The sequence below is a fragment of the Choloepus didactylus genome, chromosome 8 (assembly GCF_015220235.1).
Source record: "Choloepus didactylus isolate mChoDid1 chromosome 8, mChoDid1.pri, whole genome shotgun sequence".
In the NCBI taxonomy this organism is placed as follows: Eukaryota; Metazoa; Chordata; class Mammalia; order Pilosa; family Megalonychidae; genus Choloepus; species Choloepus didactylus.
In genome coordinates, this window is record NC_051314.1 from 113835697 (window position 1) to 113854137 (window position 18441).

Below are 18441 nucleotides of genomic sequence, written 5' to 3' on the forward strand. Positions count from 1 at the left end.
TATATTGCATTTTGATACTCTATGGAGAAAGATTTTTTTTTTCCCACTTGCAATCTTAAATGGCTAATTCATTCTACAATTCTCTTAGCTGTAGGTAGGTTTGAAATTCTTGGTACACATTAGATCCAGCTATCACAAATACTGAAATGAAACCTCATTAGCCAAAATCAAACACTGCTCTATTTGCACATCTGAGAAAAAGTTCAATTTTCAGAATTTAAAATTTTAGTTTAAGAAAAAAACAATATGAAAATATAGCCTCACAATATTTACATACTAATTCACTATCCTGTGAAGATTGTTTTTTGATCCCCAATCCTGTCACATAAGACAATAACCTTCAAGTATTCAGAAGAAAGTTTCTCACCATTCAGAGAGCACTGTTGTTAAGATTTACTTGGCACTTGAGGTCAACCATCTTAAAACTTTGAAGCACAAAGGGAGAATCAATGACACATCCACTTTAAGCTGCCATGACTTGTCATTACAGAGTCATTAAGCAACATTTTCAAGGAGTAAGCAGAAAGCTTTATAACTTTCAAATACATAAGATTATCTTCTACACTTTATGGGCTAAGATATTTGATTTCTAGTAAGAATATGGAGTATTTAAAGCTACACTTTATAGGTTATAAAACTCACTAATAATAATTCTCATCGTTCTTCCTAAAGATAAATAGCATGAATTAATGTTTTAAAGGCAATATAGAAACTAAACTAAACTCAACTCTGTGGGTATGTATTTACACACACACACACACACACACACACACACACACACACACACACACTTAAAAAAAATAATTTAGAGGCTGGTTAGCTTAGGGGACACAGAAAAACTACTTTTCTCAGAAAAAAATTAAAGTAAATATTTATCTTAAGATAGAGTATTCATTTCAAATATTATCATTTTTTTACCAAATGAATTTAAAGTAAAATATATTCTATTACCTAACTGTAAACTTTTATCTAAACAAACAATTTCAAAAAGTATATAAAGTTGATTAGCCACTACAAATCTTCTATACAACGCTTATTCTGATCAAGTCCTTTGTTGACATTAGCAATAAATCTGTTCCCATGCAGCTCTGCAGGGAAGATCTATATACAAACCTTCCCCAAGGAAAATGTAAGCACAAAAAGCAGCAAAGAGCAAAAAAGAAAGCATACACAACTCTGGCACTACTTACTTCTACACTTATCTGTGAGATGATGAGACTGTTTATACCAAGCTTAAAGGGAAAGAATAAAATAGTTAAGCAGAGTACGAAAGCTAAGTAGCTATCCATATTTCTCACATCATCTCTTTTTGAACTGAGTCCATTACTTTGTAGAATATTGTAAATTCACAAAACAGTATAAAATACAAAGAAATCTAGAAATGAATGGAATGGAAAGTTGCCTTTCCAGCTTGCCTACTTTAAAGATGTGAAGGCTGAGCTCCAAAGTCACTCAGAAGTTAAAGAGTACACCCAGCTCCGGTGACTGCCACTCCACTGCTCTCACTCCCCAAGGACCCATCCAGACGACTGTCAATACTAAAATGCTACCCAAAGATAAATTCTTTTCGGTACTCTGCCATTTTGAGCAGCAACCAACATTTGTTCAAGAGAGAAATAATTTGAGTGTTAAATGTACTTCACTTGGTAATGAAGTAGAAACAATTCAAGTTCTTCAGGTGTCCCTCCTCGCTATGGAAGCCTCCTGGGAGCCGGGTTAGGAGCAGCAGGAAGTTGATGTGCTGCATCTTCCACTGGCCTTGCTATCTTCCCTCTTCCCTTGTGAATAAAGCCCACCCTGCTCACTAGATCTCCTCCTTCTCATAACTTTATTAACCATTTTTATTCATCTAAAAAAGAAAAAATACTGAACACATCCACCAACACTAATCATTTCCTACTTCAGACTCCTATCTTTTCCTCTACCCTGAATATTCTAAATTTAGTTCATGCGCCTGCTGTTTCTCCTCTTGCTGTCTTTGCAGACCATAAACTCCAAAGGCATGTCTCTGTTGTTTTATTACATGGTGTGACAACAGAAATATTAATTCTCCTATTTCCCACAATAATATATATTAAATCATTTGTAAATTATAAAGTTTAAGCTAAAAGTAGTGTCCTTATCATATTATAATGATAAAGCATCCCTAATTGCTCATAACAATACAAGTAAAAAGCTTCTAGGAAATTATACCTATCCTACATTAGAGATTTTCCTAATCTTAAAAGAAATTAGTCTTCTGACATAACCCAAAATGTAAAGCGATACCAGCATTCAGCAAACCAAGAATTTGTCAACGATTAGTTTACTTAAAAGAAATTTAATGAGTGACATTCTCATAATATGCTCAATTTTAAAAAAAATATTTCCATAATATAAATTACTTATTGCTACTTTTTTTTTTTTTTACCAAATTATCACCTGTCTATGAATGCCACAAGATTAAAATCCATTCATTTAAAAACTATGGACATGGTCTTCAGAGTTAAATAAAATTATTACAGCTTTTTTAATACTGTCCTAGTTTTCCTGAGAAACTTATTTAGGCATGGCACTCAAATAAAATTCTAATTTGTTAAACTCAACTTAAAGAAAATTTAATAAAAATAGCTACTAAAACAAAAGAAAACTCACAATCTTTCTAACAGCTTAGTTCTAAATTAAAGCATACATATTCAGCCCACACAGAATAACATTTTGTACTGTCACATAAACATTCATCTAAGAATGTACACATTCACAGAAAATAAATTACTGAAAATTCTAGTGTTACCCTTACTCTTTATAATCAGCTAGACTTAATATACAATAGTTGAAAATAAATTGAATAAAAATAAATGTTCTCAATTGAAAAGACTGTCTTTCTGCAGAAATATGAATGCTACATCAAATAACAGAAGCATCTCCTTTCATGGCAGTACAAAACTCACTTTACTTCAGGATGAAAATAACCACTAGAAAAATAATTAGTGTCTGTGCTGTACTCAAGCCTCTATTTTTTAGGCCATTTAATAATAATGTATAGCAAGATCTCTAAATAAAAAATTTAACCAAAAAATACCCAGAGAGGGACCACACTATAAAATTGGACCATACCACGAAACTATTCCATTCCCATCTCTTACTTCTGCTCTACTTCTATACCCAAAAGCCAGCATTCTTAATACCTACAACTATACCTTGACATATATAAATATCCTTCTAAAAAATTTAAAGAACCAAATGGGAATTATAATTTAGTGAAAGTATGATGGCCTCTTAAAAGTGTCAGTAAAAACAACTTACTGGGCCTGATGAAATGAAGGCACCTTTATATCTGTTATTAATAAGTTACTTAAGTCTCAACCAAATCTTTATTTAAGCATTCTCTTTCAAGCCTCAGTTCCTTAAAATTAAACATATTTTTTTAAAACAACAAAGACAAGCACTTAGGCAAAAACAGCTTCTAATTTAAAACAAAGATAAATCTACCTTTATTTTTCCTTGGTGGGGAGGGGCAAAAAAATTTGCTTACATCATGGTAACTTCAAGCATTGTATCTAGTTTCCAAGTACTACCAAGTTAACTTTCAATAGAAATTAGTTCAATATTTGATAGAATTAAGTTTTAGGGTTGGGACTGGTCATCTTTCTTCTGCAAACTCTGTTGAAAGCCTTTTATTCAAACATAAACCTATCAGAAAAACTTGCTAAATTAGATAAAGATATTGAAGCAAGATTAATGCTCCAACAGACAGCTGTGAAATATTCAGTATATATTTCTCTTTGTTCTTACTTTCCGACATGTCACTGTTCATCAGTCTGTAACCAGCTTTACATCATTTTAGCTACTCATTAACAGTTCTGGTCAAAATACACATCAACAGAACTCATTTAAAAAAACAAAACAAAGACTAACAGAACTCAAGGACTTTTTTTATTTGACAGCTATTAGCACAGGTAATTAAAAGTTTTAAGTATCATACAGATAAAAACAAACAACTACAATGCTCCAACACAAGAACACATCAGGAACACATATAGAAGCCCCCAAAATGTATTATTGTGGCCATAAATGGGTCTAATTTCCAAATCAATGTCCAACAAATAACAAAAAAAACCTGTCATTTTTTCTCTCAAATTCCAACACTACATAAAATAAAGACTAAAGTCAACAACATGATAAACCTTTAAAAATCTCTATTTTAATATAACTTGAGTAACATATAAATTCAACAGATTAATCCCAACATTCAAATTACCAAGGAAAAAAATAAAAATGGAAACTCACTTTATATAGTATCTTGCACCTTCAAAAGTATATGCTTCCTCCCAGCCAGTAGGCAAATCTAAAAAATATACATTATAATTAGTATTACTCCAATCGGATAACAAAATAAAAGTTTCTATCCATTTTAATTATTCATTTTCACGATCAGTTATTTTCATTTATTAAGTAGATTTCTAACTAAAAAGAACTGTAGGACTGGCAATAAAATTGGTAGTAGATACAACATGATTTTTGGGAAAATGACACTTCAAATTTAAAGCCATTAGAAAGCATCAACAATTTAAGAGATTATCTGACATGACTATATACCTTAAAGATCAGGGTGGAGAGGAATCACGCTCAGGCATCCAAAAAAAAAGCCTTCTAATCCCAAGTAAAATACCCATGAACGGTTGGCAAAAAAACAAAGCTGCACCAAAGGCAATGCCTGCCTTTTCTTAGGTACATTACATCTTTTCACGATCATATTTTTCAGCAACATAAACAAATTCGTCTATAAGTGTCGTTAATGAGAAGGAAGAACTTCCTAGATACTCAATTAGGGGAAAAGAAATCTGACCATGCATATTTAAATGAGTATGTTTCTATACACATGACTTTAAGAGATGTGTAGTAATAAACCTGGAATGATTCAGGTGAATGATGGTATTTTTATGTGCTTCATATTATTCATAAATGACAAGTGGCTTGGATTTCATAATACCTCTCTGACATAAAAATGCCATTGATGCGCGTACAAAACCAGAGTCAAAGTAAACCAAAGCAGAGGAAAAAAAAAAAAGAATATTGAAATCACGTAAGAGAATTAAATTTTTCTGCAGTGTGAATGTTATCAAATCCGTGGGGGTAGTTATGACATACATTTACATAAGCAAAATAAACAACTGATGATTAGGCTAAATAATTTAAATACTAAATTGACTATGAAATAAATGTGTTACTATCCATAAAATGCAAAGAGGCCAAAGCTGAAACATGCATGCAAAACACTGAAAAGGAATACTGAAGTCCTAGACTGCACCTGGGAGTTAAGAAATATGAAGGTGTATTAGTCAGAAATGCCTTAAAAATGTAACCTCATCCTGCTTGCTACACCAGCCTTCCCCTTCCTCCTCCACCTTTCAGCAAATTTGAAAGTATTAGTCACTTCACGAAACTCCAGCATTTAATAGAAAAGGCAGGCTTGTTCAATATCCTGGCAACTTTAAGAAATTCACGGAATCTCAGAGTTGGAGAGAGAAGTATCCTGGAAGCCAGCACCAAATGACTGCTGAAATCGGTCTCACTTTCAACCCAAAGTGTTCTCAAACCTTTGCAATCACCAGAACTAGAGGCAGTCCATAAGAGAACACATGTTACATTTCAAAGACAAACACGCTTCACGAATGTAAACAAAAAATGACAAAAGAAAGCCAGACCAGCATTGAAGCTACATCTCAGCCCTCCTCCAGCTCAACTCACATTTAGCATTCAAACAAGCTACCAACCGCACCAGAGAGATCCGTTTCTTCACGACCCCCTCCAATTAGGGCGTAAATGCCAATACACAGGACACCCTCCTGCACGCCCACCGCCTCCCGGCGGTATTGGGCAACCTCTGTGCGGCTGCCGGGGACTTTGAATCCGGATTGCTAGCAACTGCAGCTGCAAACACCTCCTCCGGCTCCGGCTGCTCCTCCCGTGGCAGGAGAGAGAGCGCCAAGCGTTTCCGGAGCTATTCTCTACCACAGAAAGGATCGTAGCACCCCCAAACTCCTCTCCTCCTCCCCTATCAACCACCTACCCACAAGTCCCACCTAGGAGGAGGAGGAAGCTGCACGGTAGGAGGCAGCTCTCCGGGGAGGAGGAGAGGATATGGATACATTATCCTGGCGGGACCAGTGGCAGGGTCCCTAGTTGGTGGGATGGGAGTGGGAAAGGACTTCCTAAAGGTCGATCGGGAAAAATTCAGGATTCCAGGTTTCCAGGGAGAGGAAAGCCGGCCACCCTGGGGGTGTGGAGGTGTATGGATTGAGATAGGGGAGAGGGCGCTGTGTCGAAGTGGTGATGAAAGGCTGAGGAGAAAGAAGCGTCTGGAGACTCGAGAGAAGTCCGGGTAGCGGAGCCCCGTGGCCCGTCTACCTGCGGCTGCCTCCGCCCGGCCTCGGCCCCACCTTGCCGCCTCCCGGGGACGGTGGACCCGGGTAGGTGGCCGGGAGCCCGGGCGGCCCGGGCTCTGCCGCCTCCTCTCGGCGGAGCACAACTCCGCTTGGGCCCGGCCGAACTCGGCTTTACCTGTACTCTGCCGCCGGTGTCCGGTAACCACGGCCTCACCGGTGACGGGGTGCAGCCAGGTGGTGCTCTTCGCCTCCTCGCTGCAGGGGTGAGAGAAGGGGCAGAGGCTGAGTGTGAGTAGGGGCGCGGGAGCGAGCCGAGAGGGCTGCAGGGGCACAGACGGCGGCTCTCTCCCTCTCTCACCAGCCTCCCTCCCTCTCTCCCTCCCGCACTCTCCGGGCCCCCCGCGTAGTCCCCTGCTCTTTACTTGATGAAGAAGACTCGACCACCCCTGGTGATCCCGTAAGTCCAGGACCGAGGCAGGGAGCAGATCCACTCCAGGTTCAGATCCGCCGCCATGTCTGATCCCCAGCCGCCGCCACCGCCGCCGCCTTCTACTGCTGCCGCCGCGGCTGCCGAGGGAGGAGGGAGTGAGCGAGCGAAGGGAGCGCGGAGCGAGTGCGGCCGGAGCGCGCCTCCCTGGCTCGGCGCGTCCCCGCGCGTGCCCTACGCCTCGGGCGGCGCCTGCCCTGCCGCCCCGGCTGGGTCCGGCCCGCGTCGCCACCCCTCCGCATCCTCCCCGGCCGCCTGGCCGGCCGCCCCGGTGCGCGCCCGGAGGATGGGCGATCCGGCGCCGCGCCCCGCGCCCCGACTCCCCCCTGCGCGCGCGCCCGCCCCCTCGCCGGAGCAGAGGTTCCGGGATCGATAGAAAAACGCGTCCTGCCCCTAGGGCTTTGCCCCACGGCTTCCAAGCCCGAAGCGTGATTTCAAGGGAACCAAATCCCTGTCCCCCTGCTTTCTTTCTCTTTAAATCAACAAACATCATCTGAGCTTTGTTTTTTAAGAGCTATTGGATGTCCAAAAGATTTTTCAAAAATATATATATCTTTAAAATGGAAAGATGTGTTTATTAAAACACACACGAAAGCTTTTACTGTTAGTGTTTTGTGTGCCGGATATCAAAGGTTTGACCAGCGGTTACCAGGACCCGTGAAATAGGAATGGATTCAGACTTAACAAGACTACGTTTTTCTCTTCCTCGGCCTCTTAAATCATATAATGTTTTATGAAATAAAAACTTGCCTTTTCCTCTTACATTTATTATCAACCTGGATTTCTACTTTCCCCTTTATCCCATAAGTTTTAATAACAGCTAACTCTCCGGAGTCCTTGCAGTAGTGTGCCTTTTAGCATTACACAGCAACTGTTAAAATACTATTATAATCCCCATTTTACAGATGGTGAAAAAATGAAGTTTAAAGAGGCAGAGTAATTTACCCACGATCCTAATAGTAAATGGCAAAGCCGGGATTCAAACTTAGGATCTAGGATTTTAAAAGGCTATTTGTATAATTATCTTGCTATACTTAAATAGTAAAAGTCTTGCCTCACCCACCCCACTCCTCTCTTTGTTTCTGAATAAGACAAGGGCAGATTTCACTGCAAGAGAGATCTCCCCTAATGCCACCTAAGAGTACTTGCTGCTTCTTATCTCCTGTCGTCTGCCACGCTTGGAATTGCTTATGCACCTTTGCAGCAAGATGACTCATTCCAACAGGATACACAGTTCAATAATAATAGTACTACTTGGTATTCTTTTAGCACCTTTTTCTGACCAGTTTGGGGGCCTCAGAAGCCTTATCTCATTCATCTTCCCTGTAGCTCAAAGAGGTAAATAATTTTTTTCAACATTTAAGGAAACTAAGGCACAGAAAGGATAAATGACCTTGGTGAAAGCATATCCAGCAAGTCAGGTGGGGCCTGGATGAAAATGCAGTCTCATTGGAAGTTTTTTCCCATACACTAATTCCCCAAGGCCATTCTGTCTTTGGTGAAAAGGAGTCTGCAATTATTGCTATAATTTTCCTGTCCATCTGCATACACAGGGGAAAAAATAGCATCACTAAATGTTTTCTCTCTTCTGTTCCTTTGCATTCTCTTCTTTCATTTCACTCCCTATTACTTCTTGACATCTTATCTCCTGCCTAGTCTCCGGAAAAAATGACTTTTTTTTTAATCAATGAATAACTAGCAGGAAATGTTCCATGTTATCTTCAGTGGTCACTGGCTGTAACTTAGCAAGAAAATCAGGAGCTATTGACTCTATGTTGCGCTCTCATTATATATTTAAAAATGTAAAGTGAGTCTTTTTGATATGATAACTTTTGAAATCTAGTACCTGTTATTTCACCTGTAGTACTGTATTTGATTTTTTGACTGTTTACTCCTGAGAAGTCTGTAAATTGACCGTACATTGTATTGGAATTCCTTTTAGCTCTGAATCTTTCTGTTTTACAAGATTTGTTGGTACATGGCATATTTCAAAAAGTGATATTTACTTAATAAAAATAAATGTATGAAAAATCACATTCACAGGGCTTAAATGATAATCTAGAATCTGAAGTATAATTCTATTAATATGTCCTAAAATTTAGAAAAAGCAATAAATAAAAACCTAGCCACACAGATACAAAATGAGGCATGCTTCTGATTTGGGGACATAAGAGCTCTCTTGGTTTCCAAGAGCCAATAAAAGCAGCTACATGAATAATTTTCATCCTTAGTGAATAAATTTTTCTTAAAATTTTGTCTCTATAACTATGTTGCCTTATCACAGTTGCTTTATGGTGGAGTCATGTGTACATATGTGTCTCCTTCACTGTAGGAAGGTAGGATCATGTCTTCCCCATTACTGAATCCTCCGTAACCTTGTGTCAGCACTCAAATGGTTATTGAATTCATTTTCTTCCTAATGCTTCGACCTCCCAACAGAGTTATTTCCCAAAAACCTATCCCTTTTCTTTCACCTCATATTCCTTCAATAACTGACTCACAGCTAAACTCATATCTAACCTCTGCTTTTTATTGTATTTTTTCATATTTCCATTCCATGAATCTAGTCAATTTCTCATATTATGACCTGCTTTTTTGAAGAGTATTATCCTATGACTTTTGCAGCTTCTCCAAAGAAAGAGGAGGTTTAAAAAGTACTAAGCACTAAAAATAAACATCACTCAATCCATATATGGACAGCAATCCTTGTTCTAAAGACCTTACAGTTCAAATGTAACAGAAAAACATACACAAGGACAAGAAAAACTCAAAGGAATACTTCCATAAAATATGTGAAAGGGAAGAGAACAAGGTGACATTTTAAAAACAGCCACTCGATTTTTTCCCCTTTTAAAGGGAATTTTAAGAAGTGTGAGCCCTAGAAAGAGAGTAGAGAAAGCAACTCTTGAGATAGAAAAAATTTCCTTTTACTATCAAGAAATATCTATTATTCCATGTATATTAATGCTTGTTAAAATCTACAACCAAGTTTTATGACTTTGACTAGATTGTCTTTCCAAATATATGTTTGATACCACAGAAGTATTTGTACCATTATTGGTTCAAAAGAATGTTGTAAAAAGTTCCTTTATCTAGTCAACTGTAGGGTGTTATATTCCATGAAATGTCTATTGCAAAGTGCAAAATGGAGGATCCAATTAGCTCAGTGGAAATCTAGGCAGAAAGGATGGAGACTGAAGGTTAAGACAGGGAAGAAAATATTTGGGAATCAATTTATTAGGGATATTTTTTTCTGTTAAGGAATAAATGGATAGAGAGTTATGGATGTAGTTATTCATTCATTCCTTCATTCAACAATCATATATAGGGTACTTATTGTATGTCATGCATTCTGATGGGTGATAGGTGCTTTGGGCAGTTTTGAAAGAGAGATGGAGATGTAAATACTGAAGTATAGTGTGGGAAATAGCATATCTATCCTTGTCTTAGAATATAAAACCTCTATAACAGTTGTTCTCCAAGGATATCCTCTGAACCACTCAGGGTCTACTTCCATCTAAGTCTTTTTATGTTGATGTTTTGAAGGGTCTTCAATTATGAAAGGGGAGAATTGAAATATATAGAGGCAGGAAGCAGTTTATTCTGAGGACATACTAGTTATCCTTCTGCTGGGCTTCTACACTAAGTTTGAGAGTCTCCTGGAAGCATGGAGAATAAAAGCAAAGAGGATAGCTTAAAAATGTCATGAAGGAGCTTGTGTCTCAACCTCTGAATTTGTTCAAATCAAGCACCTCTTCCTGTACCCCAATCAGTAATGGTCTTATCATCTACTTCTCTCTTTCCTTTAAATGACAAAGATCAAAATTCAAGTGGCAGAGAATTAAGAAAAACATAATGCCTGGGTGTGAGTGGTGGGGATATTGAGTTAGGAGTCTGGCTGAACTTTTGACCTGGCTTTGACATTAATTAGCTTTCCGACCTTAGATAAGGCATTAAAACCCCACTCTCCACTCAGCCCTCTGGACTTCATCTGTAAAATGAGGGCAATGTTCTATCTAAGATACACATATGTTCTTTTTCTACTAAAGTCTTATGCTTTTATGGGGTGAGCACTCCAGTGACTGAAGTTGGAGATATTTGTCACAGTGGACAGACACAAGTAAGATACCTGCTCTTTGGAACTGGTTAGGATTTTCTGCCACTCAGAAAAGTTTGGAAGAGACTGCTTCATCAGAAAGGTCAGTTTTCATTTTAATTTTTTTCAATGGCATTATATTGATAACATACAATTCATATTCACAGAACAATTTACAAAATTCTTTCACAGGCAATATGGTGTTTAACTTGCACAAAGGGCTCTGTAACATGGAAAATATTAACGTATTATAAACAAAAAAAATGTGCTCCAAGAAGATAAGATGTAATGTAGCCATTAAGTGGAAGACATAGGGCTTGAGCCAGTCCTTTGGACATTAAATTTGAAGTTCTGTCCACAAGATATTCCCTTCCTGACCAAGTTTCATTCATATGTCCACTGCCTCACCTCCAGTGGCTCCTCAACCTACTGTGCTTGGTGTCTGCTTTCATCACTTCTCCGCAACTGCTCCTCGAGGATACCAGTGGCTCCCATAAAATGCCAGTTTCAGTGGATGTTTCAGTTTAAGCTTTCTTGACCTCCCTGCAGTGTTCACATGGTTCATCACTCCTACTCGTTGAAACTCTCTCTACTTTCTGGTATCATGACACCCCCCTTTCTTGTGGTTTTCCACCTGTCCCTGTGGCAGTGTTTCTCAGGAAACTTATTTAAATAAAGATTTCTGGGTCACTCCCTAGATCCATTCAACCAAAACCTCTGGTGGCTAAATCAAGGAAGTAGCATTGACCAGCACATTGGGGATTCTTATATACACTAACATTGGGGAACCATTGCCTAATATGATAACTCCTAACTCTATATTTCCAGCCAATACCCCACTTCTTAGGTCTAGACCATATATCAAATTTCCTTTTGAGCATCTCCATCGGGATATTCCTCAGGCGCTTCAAAATCAATATGCCAAAAACAGGTCACTTTCTCTCAAACACTTGCACCACACCATGTTTTCATTCTTCTCTTAGTTGAGTGGTACCAGCATCCCACCACATATGCACATCAGAAACTTCAGAATCATCCTTTCACAATTAGTTAGTAGTAAATTTTATTGTCTTCTAAATATATCACAATGGTATTTTAACCTCATTTCCCATGTCTTAATGTAAGCACTCATCACTGCCATCAGAATGATGATCTTTTTTTTAAAATGGAAATTTGATTATGTTCTTTTGTTGCATAAAATCCTTCAATGGCTCCGAGAGGTCACTCTGGAGGGTATTCTTATGCACTATATAGATATCACTTTTTAGTTTTTACTGTGTTGGAATGGCTAGAGGGGAATACCTAAAACTGTTGAACTGCAACCCAGTAGCCTTAATTCTTGAAGACAATTGTATAGCTATGTAGCTTGCACAGTGTGACTATGTGATTGTGAAAACCTTGTGGCTCACACTCTCTTCATCCAGCATATGGACAGATGAGTGGGAAAATGGGGACAAAAATTAGATGAAGAATAGGGTGGGATGGAGGGGATGAAAAGATTTAGGTGTTCTTTTTTGCTTTAATTTTTATTTTGGAGTAAGAAAAAGGTTCAAAAATTGAATCTGGTGATGAATACACAGATGTATGATGGTGCTGTGAATAACTGATTGTACACTGTGGATGACTGTAGGGTGTGTGAAAATATTAAAAAAAGTAAATGAACGATGGAGGGAAGGGAATGGGATTTTTGGGTGTCCTTTTTCATTTTAATCTTTATTTTATTTTTTGGAGTAATGAAAATGTTCCTAGTTTGATTGTGGTGATGAATGCACAACTATATGATGATACTGTGAAAAACTAATTCTACACTGAATGATTGTATGTTATGTGATTATATCTCAACAAAATTGCATTAAAAAAAATCCTTCAATGGCTCAAAAAACTTACAGGATAAAAACCAAAGTCATTGCCTGGCGTTTGAGACTCTTTCTGATCTGAACCCTGCCTACCTGCAAGTTGGCTATATAGAATGGCCCAGTGTTCTCTGAACAAGCCAGGTTATTTAAAATCTTTATACATGCTACTCTATTCCTAGAATGCCTTCTTCCCTTTTTACCTGGCAAACTTGTACCATTTCTTTAAATTTTTACCCCAAAAGTTCATTAAGAAACCATTCCTGATTCCTTGGGCCAACCTAGTTGTCACTTCCGTCACACTCTCATATCTTCTATATAGAATTGTTATTACAGCCTGCTTCTCTTTCTCCTCCCTAAACTCCCTAAATGTAAACATTTTATTTGGTATTCTTATCACATAGTGTTCAATATATGTTACTAAAATGGATGAATAATAGTACCTACATTTACATGTGCCCTATATTTAGAATATTTATTTCTTTTGTATTATTGAGGCCTGCCAGTGAGTCATGTTTCTATCCTTTCTTAGATTTAACATTTAACACTCCCTTTAGCTTTTCATAGACTAGTCCATAGGGAAGAGAAAAAAATGGCATGGGCCCAAGGGCAGCACGGCAGAGTATGAAAATAGCTCTGTAGACAGCTTTCTAGAGCTATCTATCTGGCTTAAGGAATGCTTAGGATTTGTAGTTATTTTTGAATGAGACTGAAGGACAGAAAGGATTCAACATTATGTTTAGTTTTTTAAAAGGACCTGTGGAGACTTTTGTGAATGAAATTTCTTCCTTAAAAAAGGAATATTGATAAAATAATGTTTAGTACTTTAAAAATCAATTACTATAGCTGAATAAACTAAAAAAAATAACAAACCTAGATAAACTTATGTAACGGACCCTGACCCGTTTTTCATATACCCCATTCCCTGCTGACCCACTTTCTGTAGCAGCTCCCTCCCTGACTAGGTTACACAAACTCCCATTTCTTTTTCCGATCTTTTCCGATCTCCGAAATCCCCACCTACTTATCCCATTGATAAGTTCTTGTTTTTAACAGCTCCAGCCAAGCCTGCAAAGACATATGCAGTCAAAAAGAAAGTTAACCCAGGAGAAAACTTTGCCTGATTATAATAGTAAAAATCACACTCAGTAAGTTGTAACCCAGACACCTTGTTTTGCTGATGCTATGTTTTGAAATTGCACCCTGTAACTGGACAGTAACAAGACAACTTATGACTGGCCCAACTTGTATCCCTTTATCTTGTTTTTCAACCCTGAAGTCAAGTGCCCTTGCACATAGCCCCTTATTGGTTAATATGAGTTAGCCCAGAACTAAACACCTCAAATTCCTAAAGTATTTTGCTAAACAAAGCCAGTTCTAATCCAGGTTAGCACACCTGACATACACAGTAGTCTAAGATGGAATCACTCAGTAATGAGACTATCTCTGATCTTGTCATCTCAAACCGCCTTGCTTATTATCCTAAGCCTGCCTGCCTTTGTTTGAATGCTATAAAACATCGAAAGTTCCTCCATTTCAGAGATATTTGAGGACTGCCCTTCTGTCTTCATGAGGCTAGCCTTTGCTAAATAAACTTTTTCTCTTCCCAAAATCCTCGTGTCTACTGACTGATGCTAAGGACTCAGTTTTGAACCACAAAACTTATAATCACTAACGGTATGTATAGCCATAAGTGATAAAGTTATCAGATCTCATGCCCTAAGCCCCAACAGATAAACAGATAAACCAAAGAATGAAGGGAATCATTTTCTCCATTGTTAGCATTTCACACAGTGCACAAATACTTTCTAAATAAACTATTTTTCTTTAATTTTGCTGGTCACTACTTGCTTAAAGCAAGAGATCTTTCACCATCTGATAACCCATATCTTTTCATAGAAAATTATATATAAAAACACATGTACACACACATAGATACATGTATAATTTGATTTTTAGCCAATTTTCCTCAATTTCCAAGGCATTGTTTGTGTTTCCATTACATGTGGAATTATACAAATAATAACCTAAAATAGAATATCTGTAGTTATTTGTAACATATCATAAGCCAAAATTAAGGAAAATATAATGCAAATGCAAAATTTCACATTATCGTAGGCACTACCTTGTACATAGTTATTATTGAACAAATGTTTAGTAATTGAATGAATCACAAAATAACAGTATATACAGCTAAGAAAAAAAAAAAAAAGAAACTGGTGGCTTTTAAACAAAATTCTATTTTGGGTATATTTTTCTTTAAACCAAGCAATTGTAAATTCCAAAATGTCTCATCAGTTGAATTTCTGGTCTGAGGAACCTGCATATTTGACCTAAGAAAACCAAGAGAAAGTTATGAATAATTACAATAGGAAATGTGAACAGGTTTAAAATAAAAAGGGCTCCAAAAGTGAATCACATGAGCTTAAATCCTCTCTTTTTACAACACTGCATGTGGACCCAGAGGAAAGGAGAGGGACTGAGCTATGTGAAAACCATTTTGGTGAAAGCCTTGCTGGAGCCTTCCCCAGCAGAATTTTGTGAAAGCATAAACCTAGGAAACAACATCGGATAGGGAGTCAAGTGTGTTAGTCTGTTTCCAATTGTGTCATTCCATGCCCCAATTTACTATTTGTATAGAGAGGAAGAATTAGCTTTTTATCTTTTGTACTAGAGCATTTTAAGAGAGCTACTTCTTTAGCAATCTTGAAAAAATGATTTTAACATTTTTTATAATTGTCATTACCTTCATTGCTGACAAAATGCAGTTAATTCTAAGTTTGCCAGCAACATTTAATATGCCCAGAAGATGAGATGATATTCTAAATGTTGATGAAAACAAAAGAATTTCTTGCATTCATAAAGAAAAAATTTGGCGCTCAATATTCTCATACCTGGAGAAGCTCTTCTCTCTATATTATTACTCCATGCCAACTACCTTTTTTCTTTTTGATTAGAGATCCTTTACCTGTGATTTATAAATCATACAATTCAAGCAATAAACACTTGTGAATTTAATACATATCATACACTGGGCTAGGGGTGCTGGGGATACAAAGAAATACAAGTTCAGATCTTGGCACTCAAGGAACTACAATCAAGTTAGGGTGAGAGCAGTAGGGAAGAGGCTAGATTATTTTGCCAACACATTTTATAATAGAGATTGGACAAGAAGGAAGATGGAAGCTTGCAAGGAGGGCATTCATTCTGGGTGGCTGTGAGGAAGGGCTGTGAAGGAAGCCATCCTGGAGAAGTGGTACCTGAGCTATGTTGTTAACTAACATTATCTTTATAAGCATTTCTTAAAATTGGTAAATTGTATCTTAGGCTGATTCTGCCCTCCTTTCTCCCTCCTCCAGCTTGGTTAGGATATTAGGTACAAGTGGTGAGAGGCCATGTGTGGTAGAAACTGCTGGTTGTTTACTCCAACATCTCTTCTCCCCTGTTAGAACCCCTTGATTTTTAGCTAGGTATAGGGATGCTTGAACTAAAGATATATTCTCCAGGCTCCTTTGTAGCTAGATGTGGGCCCTGGGATTGTGCTCTTTCCATTGGAATGTAAGCAGGGAAATGTATGGCAGATTATGGAAAATATCCTTACAAGATGGTTGGCAAATATTTGGTCCTACTTATTTCCCTCTTCATTATCTTGCTGTTTGAAATGTAGATGGGATGGCTGCTTCCCGCCTTGGACCATGAAGACCTTAGGAATGGCAGAGTAGACACATGGGTGTAGCCTGGATCCCTAAGGACTTCAGGGAGCAGAGCCAACATACCAGTCCTGGTCTGCTTCCTTCCGATTTACAAGTGGGAGAAATCAAATTCTACCTTTTTTAAGCCACTGTTATTTTGGGTGCGTCTGCTACTCTCAGCAGAACCTAATCTCAAGTAATACATCATGACTGTCGTGTTCACCAGCACTTAGCACAATACCTAGAAATGTCAGGTGCATAATAATTTTGTTTGAATGAATGAATGCACCTTCCACACATACATTCAAAATCACATAAATGAAATTTAACTTATGCTCCAATACCACTGACTATTCTCTTAGATGAAGCAGATTGTCTCATTGCTCACCTTGTTAGATCCTGAGATATGACAGACCCTTAAAGAAACTGTTTTAACTCATTAGAGTATCAGTTTTTTTGATTACTGAATTTGAACTCTGACAGTAAAAAGTTAGTTGACCTTCAAATATCCATGCTTCTTGAGTATCTTGACAGACTATACATTGTAATATATTATCATGTTCCTGTGAACAGAAAGCAAAGTTGACAGAAAAATTGAACGAAAATGGGTACATTTGCCAACTGTGCACTGATGGACATATGTTTTATTTATGTTCTGTTTACCCAACTTTCCGGGAGAGGTTCACATACCAACAATGCCAGTATTATAAAAATGCTTCCAAACACAAACTCTGTAGAAAAGCACTACTTAAAGGGGTAAGACAAAGTTGTCAAGAAGATTTATAACATGTAATTTGTTCCACATACAAAGAACTAACATTTCAGAAAAACATTTTTTGCAAAAACTTGCAAATTGTTCCATTCCATTACTTGGCAGTGCCTTTTTATTAAACATTTTAAGAAACAGTAAAGAGCATCAGGTACAGAGGTCTAAGCATTGCATAACTTTAGTGCAGGTTATTTTCATGTTCTAGCTCTCTGTAAAAAATGGTGGAATGTTTGCCCCTCCACATTTCATTATGTGTGTTGAAACAGATAGCATTCTGAAATAGCTTGAGCTGCTCAGTTATAAATGTTTTAAAATAAAGATGGCATTTTTCTAGAGTAGAGTGGAAGGAAAGGTAATTTATATTAGTTGTAATTTGCATGTTGTTCTCATCTCTAAGCAGCTTGCTGTGTTTCTTTCCTCTATAGTCCATCATTTATTTTCAAAATGATTACTCAAAAATAAACCTGGAGCAACATTTGTTCTCTTCTGAAATAGTAGTTGTATATGAGAATTGTCCTCTTTGAAATTATAGTTAATTAGGGGATGGAAATGAGTTACTCTGAGAAACAGTTAAAAAAAGAAAGAAAGAAAGAAAAAGAAAGGAACCATGCTATACCAAGATCTGATTATCTATGAGTTAATGCTTAGAAGCTCTAAAATGATTTTTCAAAGTCTTTCTTTTTTGCTGCTTAGTGCACTCATTATAGGAAACTGTATTAAATAATTCTTTCTTTGAGGACCAGAAGAATTTATCATCGGAAAAAAACTTTTCCAATCCATTCATACTTAAGTCTTAATAGTTGTGGTGCTGCAGGAGTAAGTATAATGCAATGCAATTATGGAGCAGAATTAGAAGGAACAGGCTGGGGATATCATTGAAGGAGATAGGTGAGGGCAAAGGGCTGAATGTTTTACAAAATGAAGGATCTTCATCATGCAAATAGCTCAGCTCTCAGAATTGTTCCAAGATGTTTAGGTACTTAAATTGTAGCCTCTTGTGTAGCATTCAGGGAGAACTCATAGAATTGGAATTGCTATTACTTGAATTGGTCTCATTTTCTGTATACTTGTTTTGTAAATGAGGAAGTAGAGGCTGGATCATTTACATAATTGGTGGGACAGTGCAAAATGAAAATGTTGGACCTCTTGTCCAAAAATTATCAAGCATTTCAAGAT

General features: G+C 37.6%; 1 protein-coding gene across 13 annotated transcripts in view; it reads right to left on the bottom strand.

Annotated features, from left to right (window-relative positions):
- PLEKHA5 (pleckstrin homology domain containing A5) overlaps nucleotides 1-7124 on the bottom strand; it is a 264203-nt gene extending 257079 nt beyond the window's left edge. For 2 of the 13 annotated variants that reach the window (XR_005218219.1, XM_037845006.1), the window contains exons 1-3: nucleotides 6791-7089; nucleotides 6544-6623; nucleotides 4270-4327 (exon numbers count right to left, since the gene is read on the bottom strand). Coding sequence is in view for 10 of the 13 variants with exons in the window: in XM_037845006.1 (XP_037700934.1) it covers nucleotides 4270-4327; nucleotides 6544-6623; nucleotides 6791-6882 (230 nt within the window). In the remaining 3 variants the exon portion in view is untranslated. Of the gene's footprint in view, nucleotides 1-4269; nucleotides 4328-6543; nucleotides 6624-6790 lie in introns of all 13 variants that reach the window. The other 11 variants (XR_005218221.1, XM_037845015.1, XM_037845010.1 and 8 more) reach the window with 8 other exon arrangements.
- Between the last annotated feature and the right edge of the window lie 11317 nt (nucleotides 7125-18441).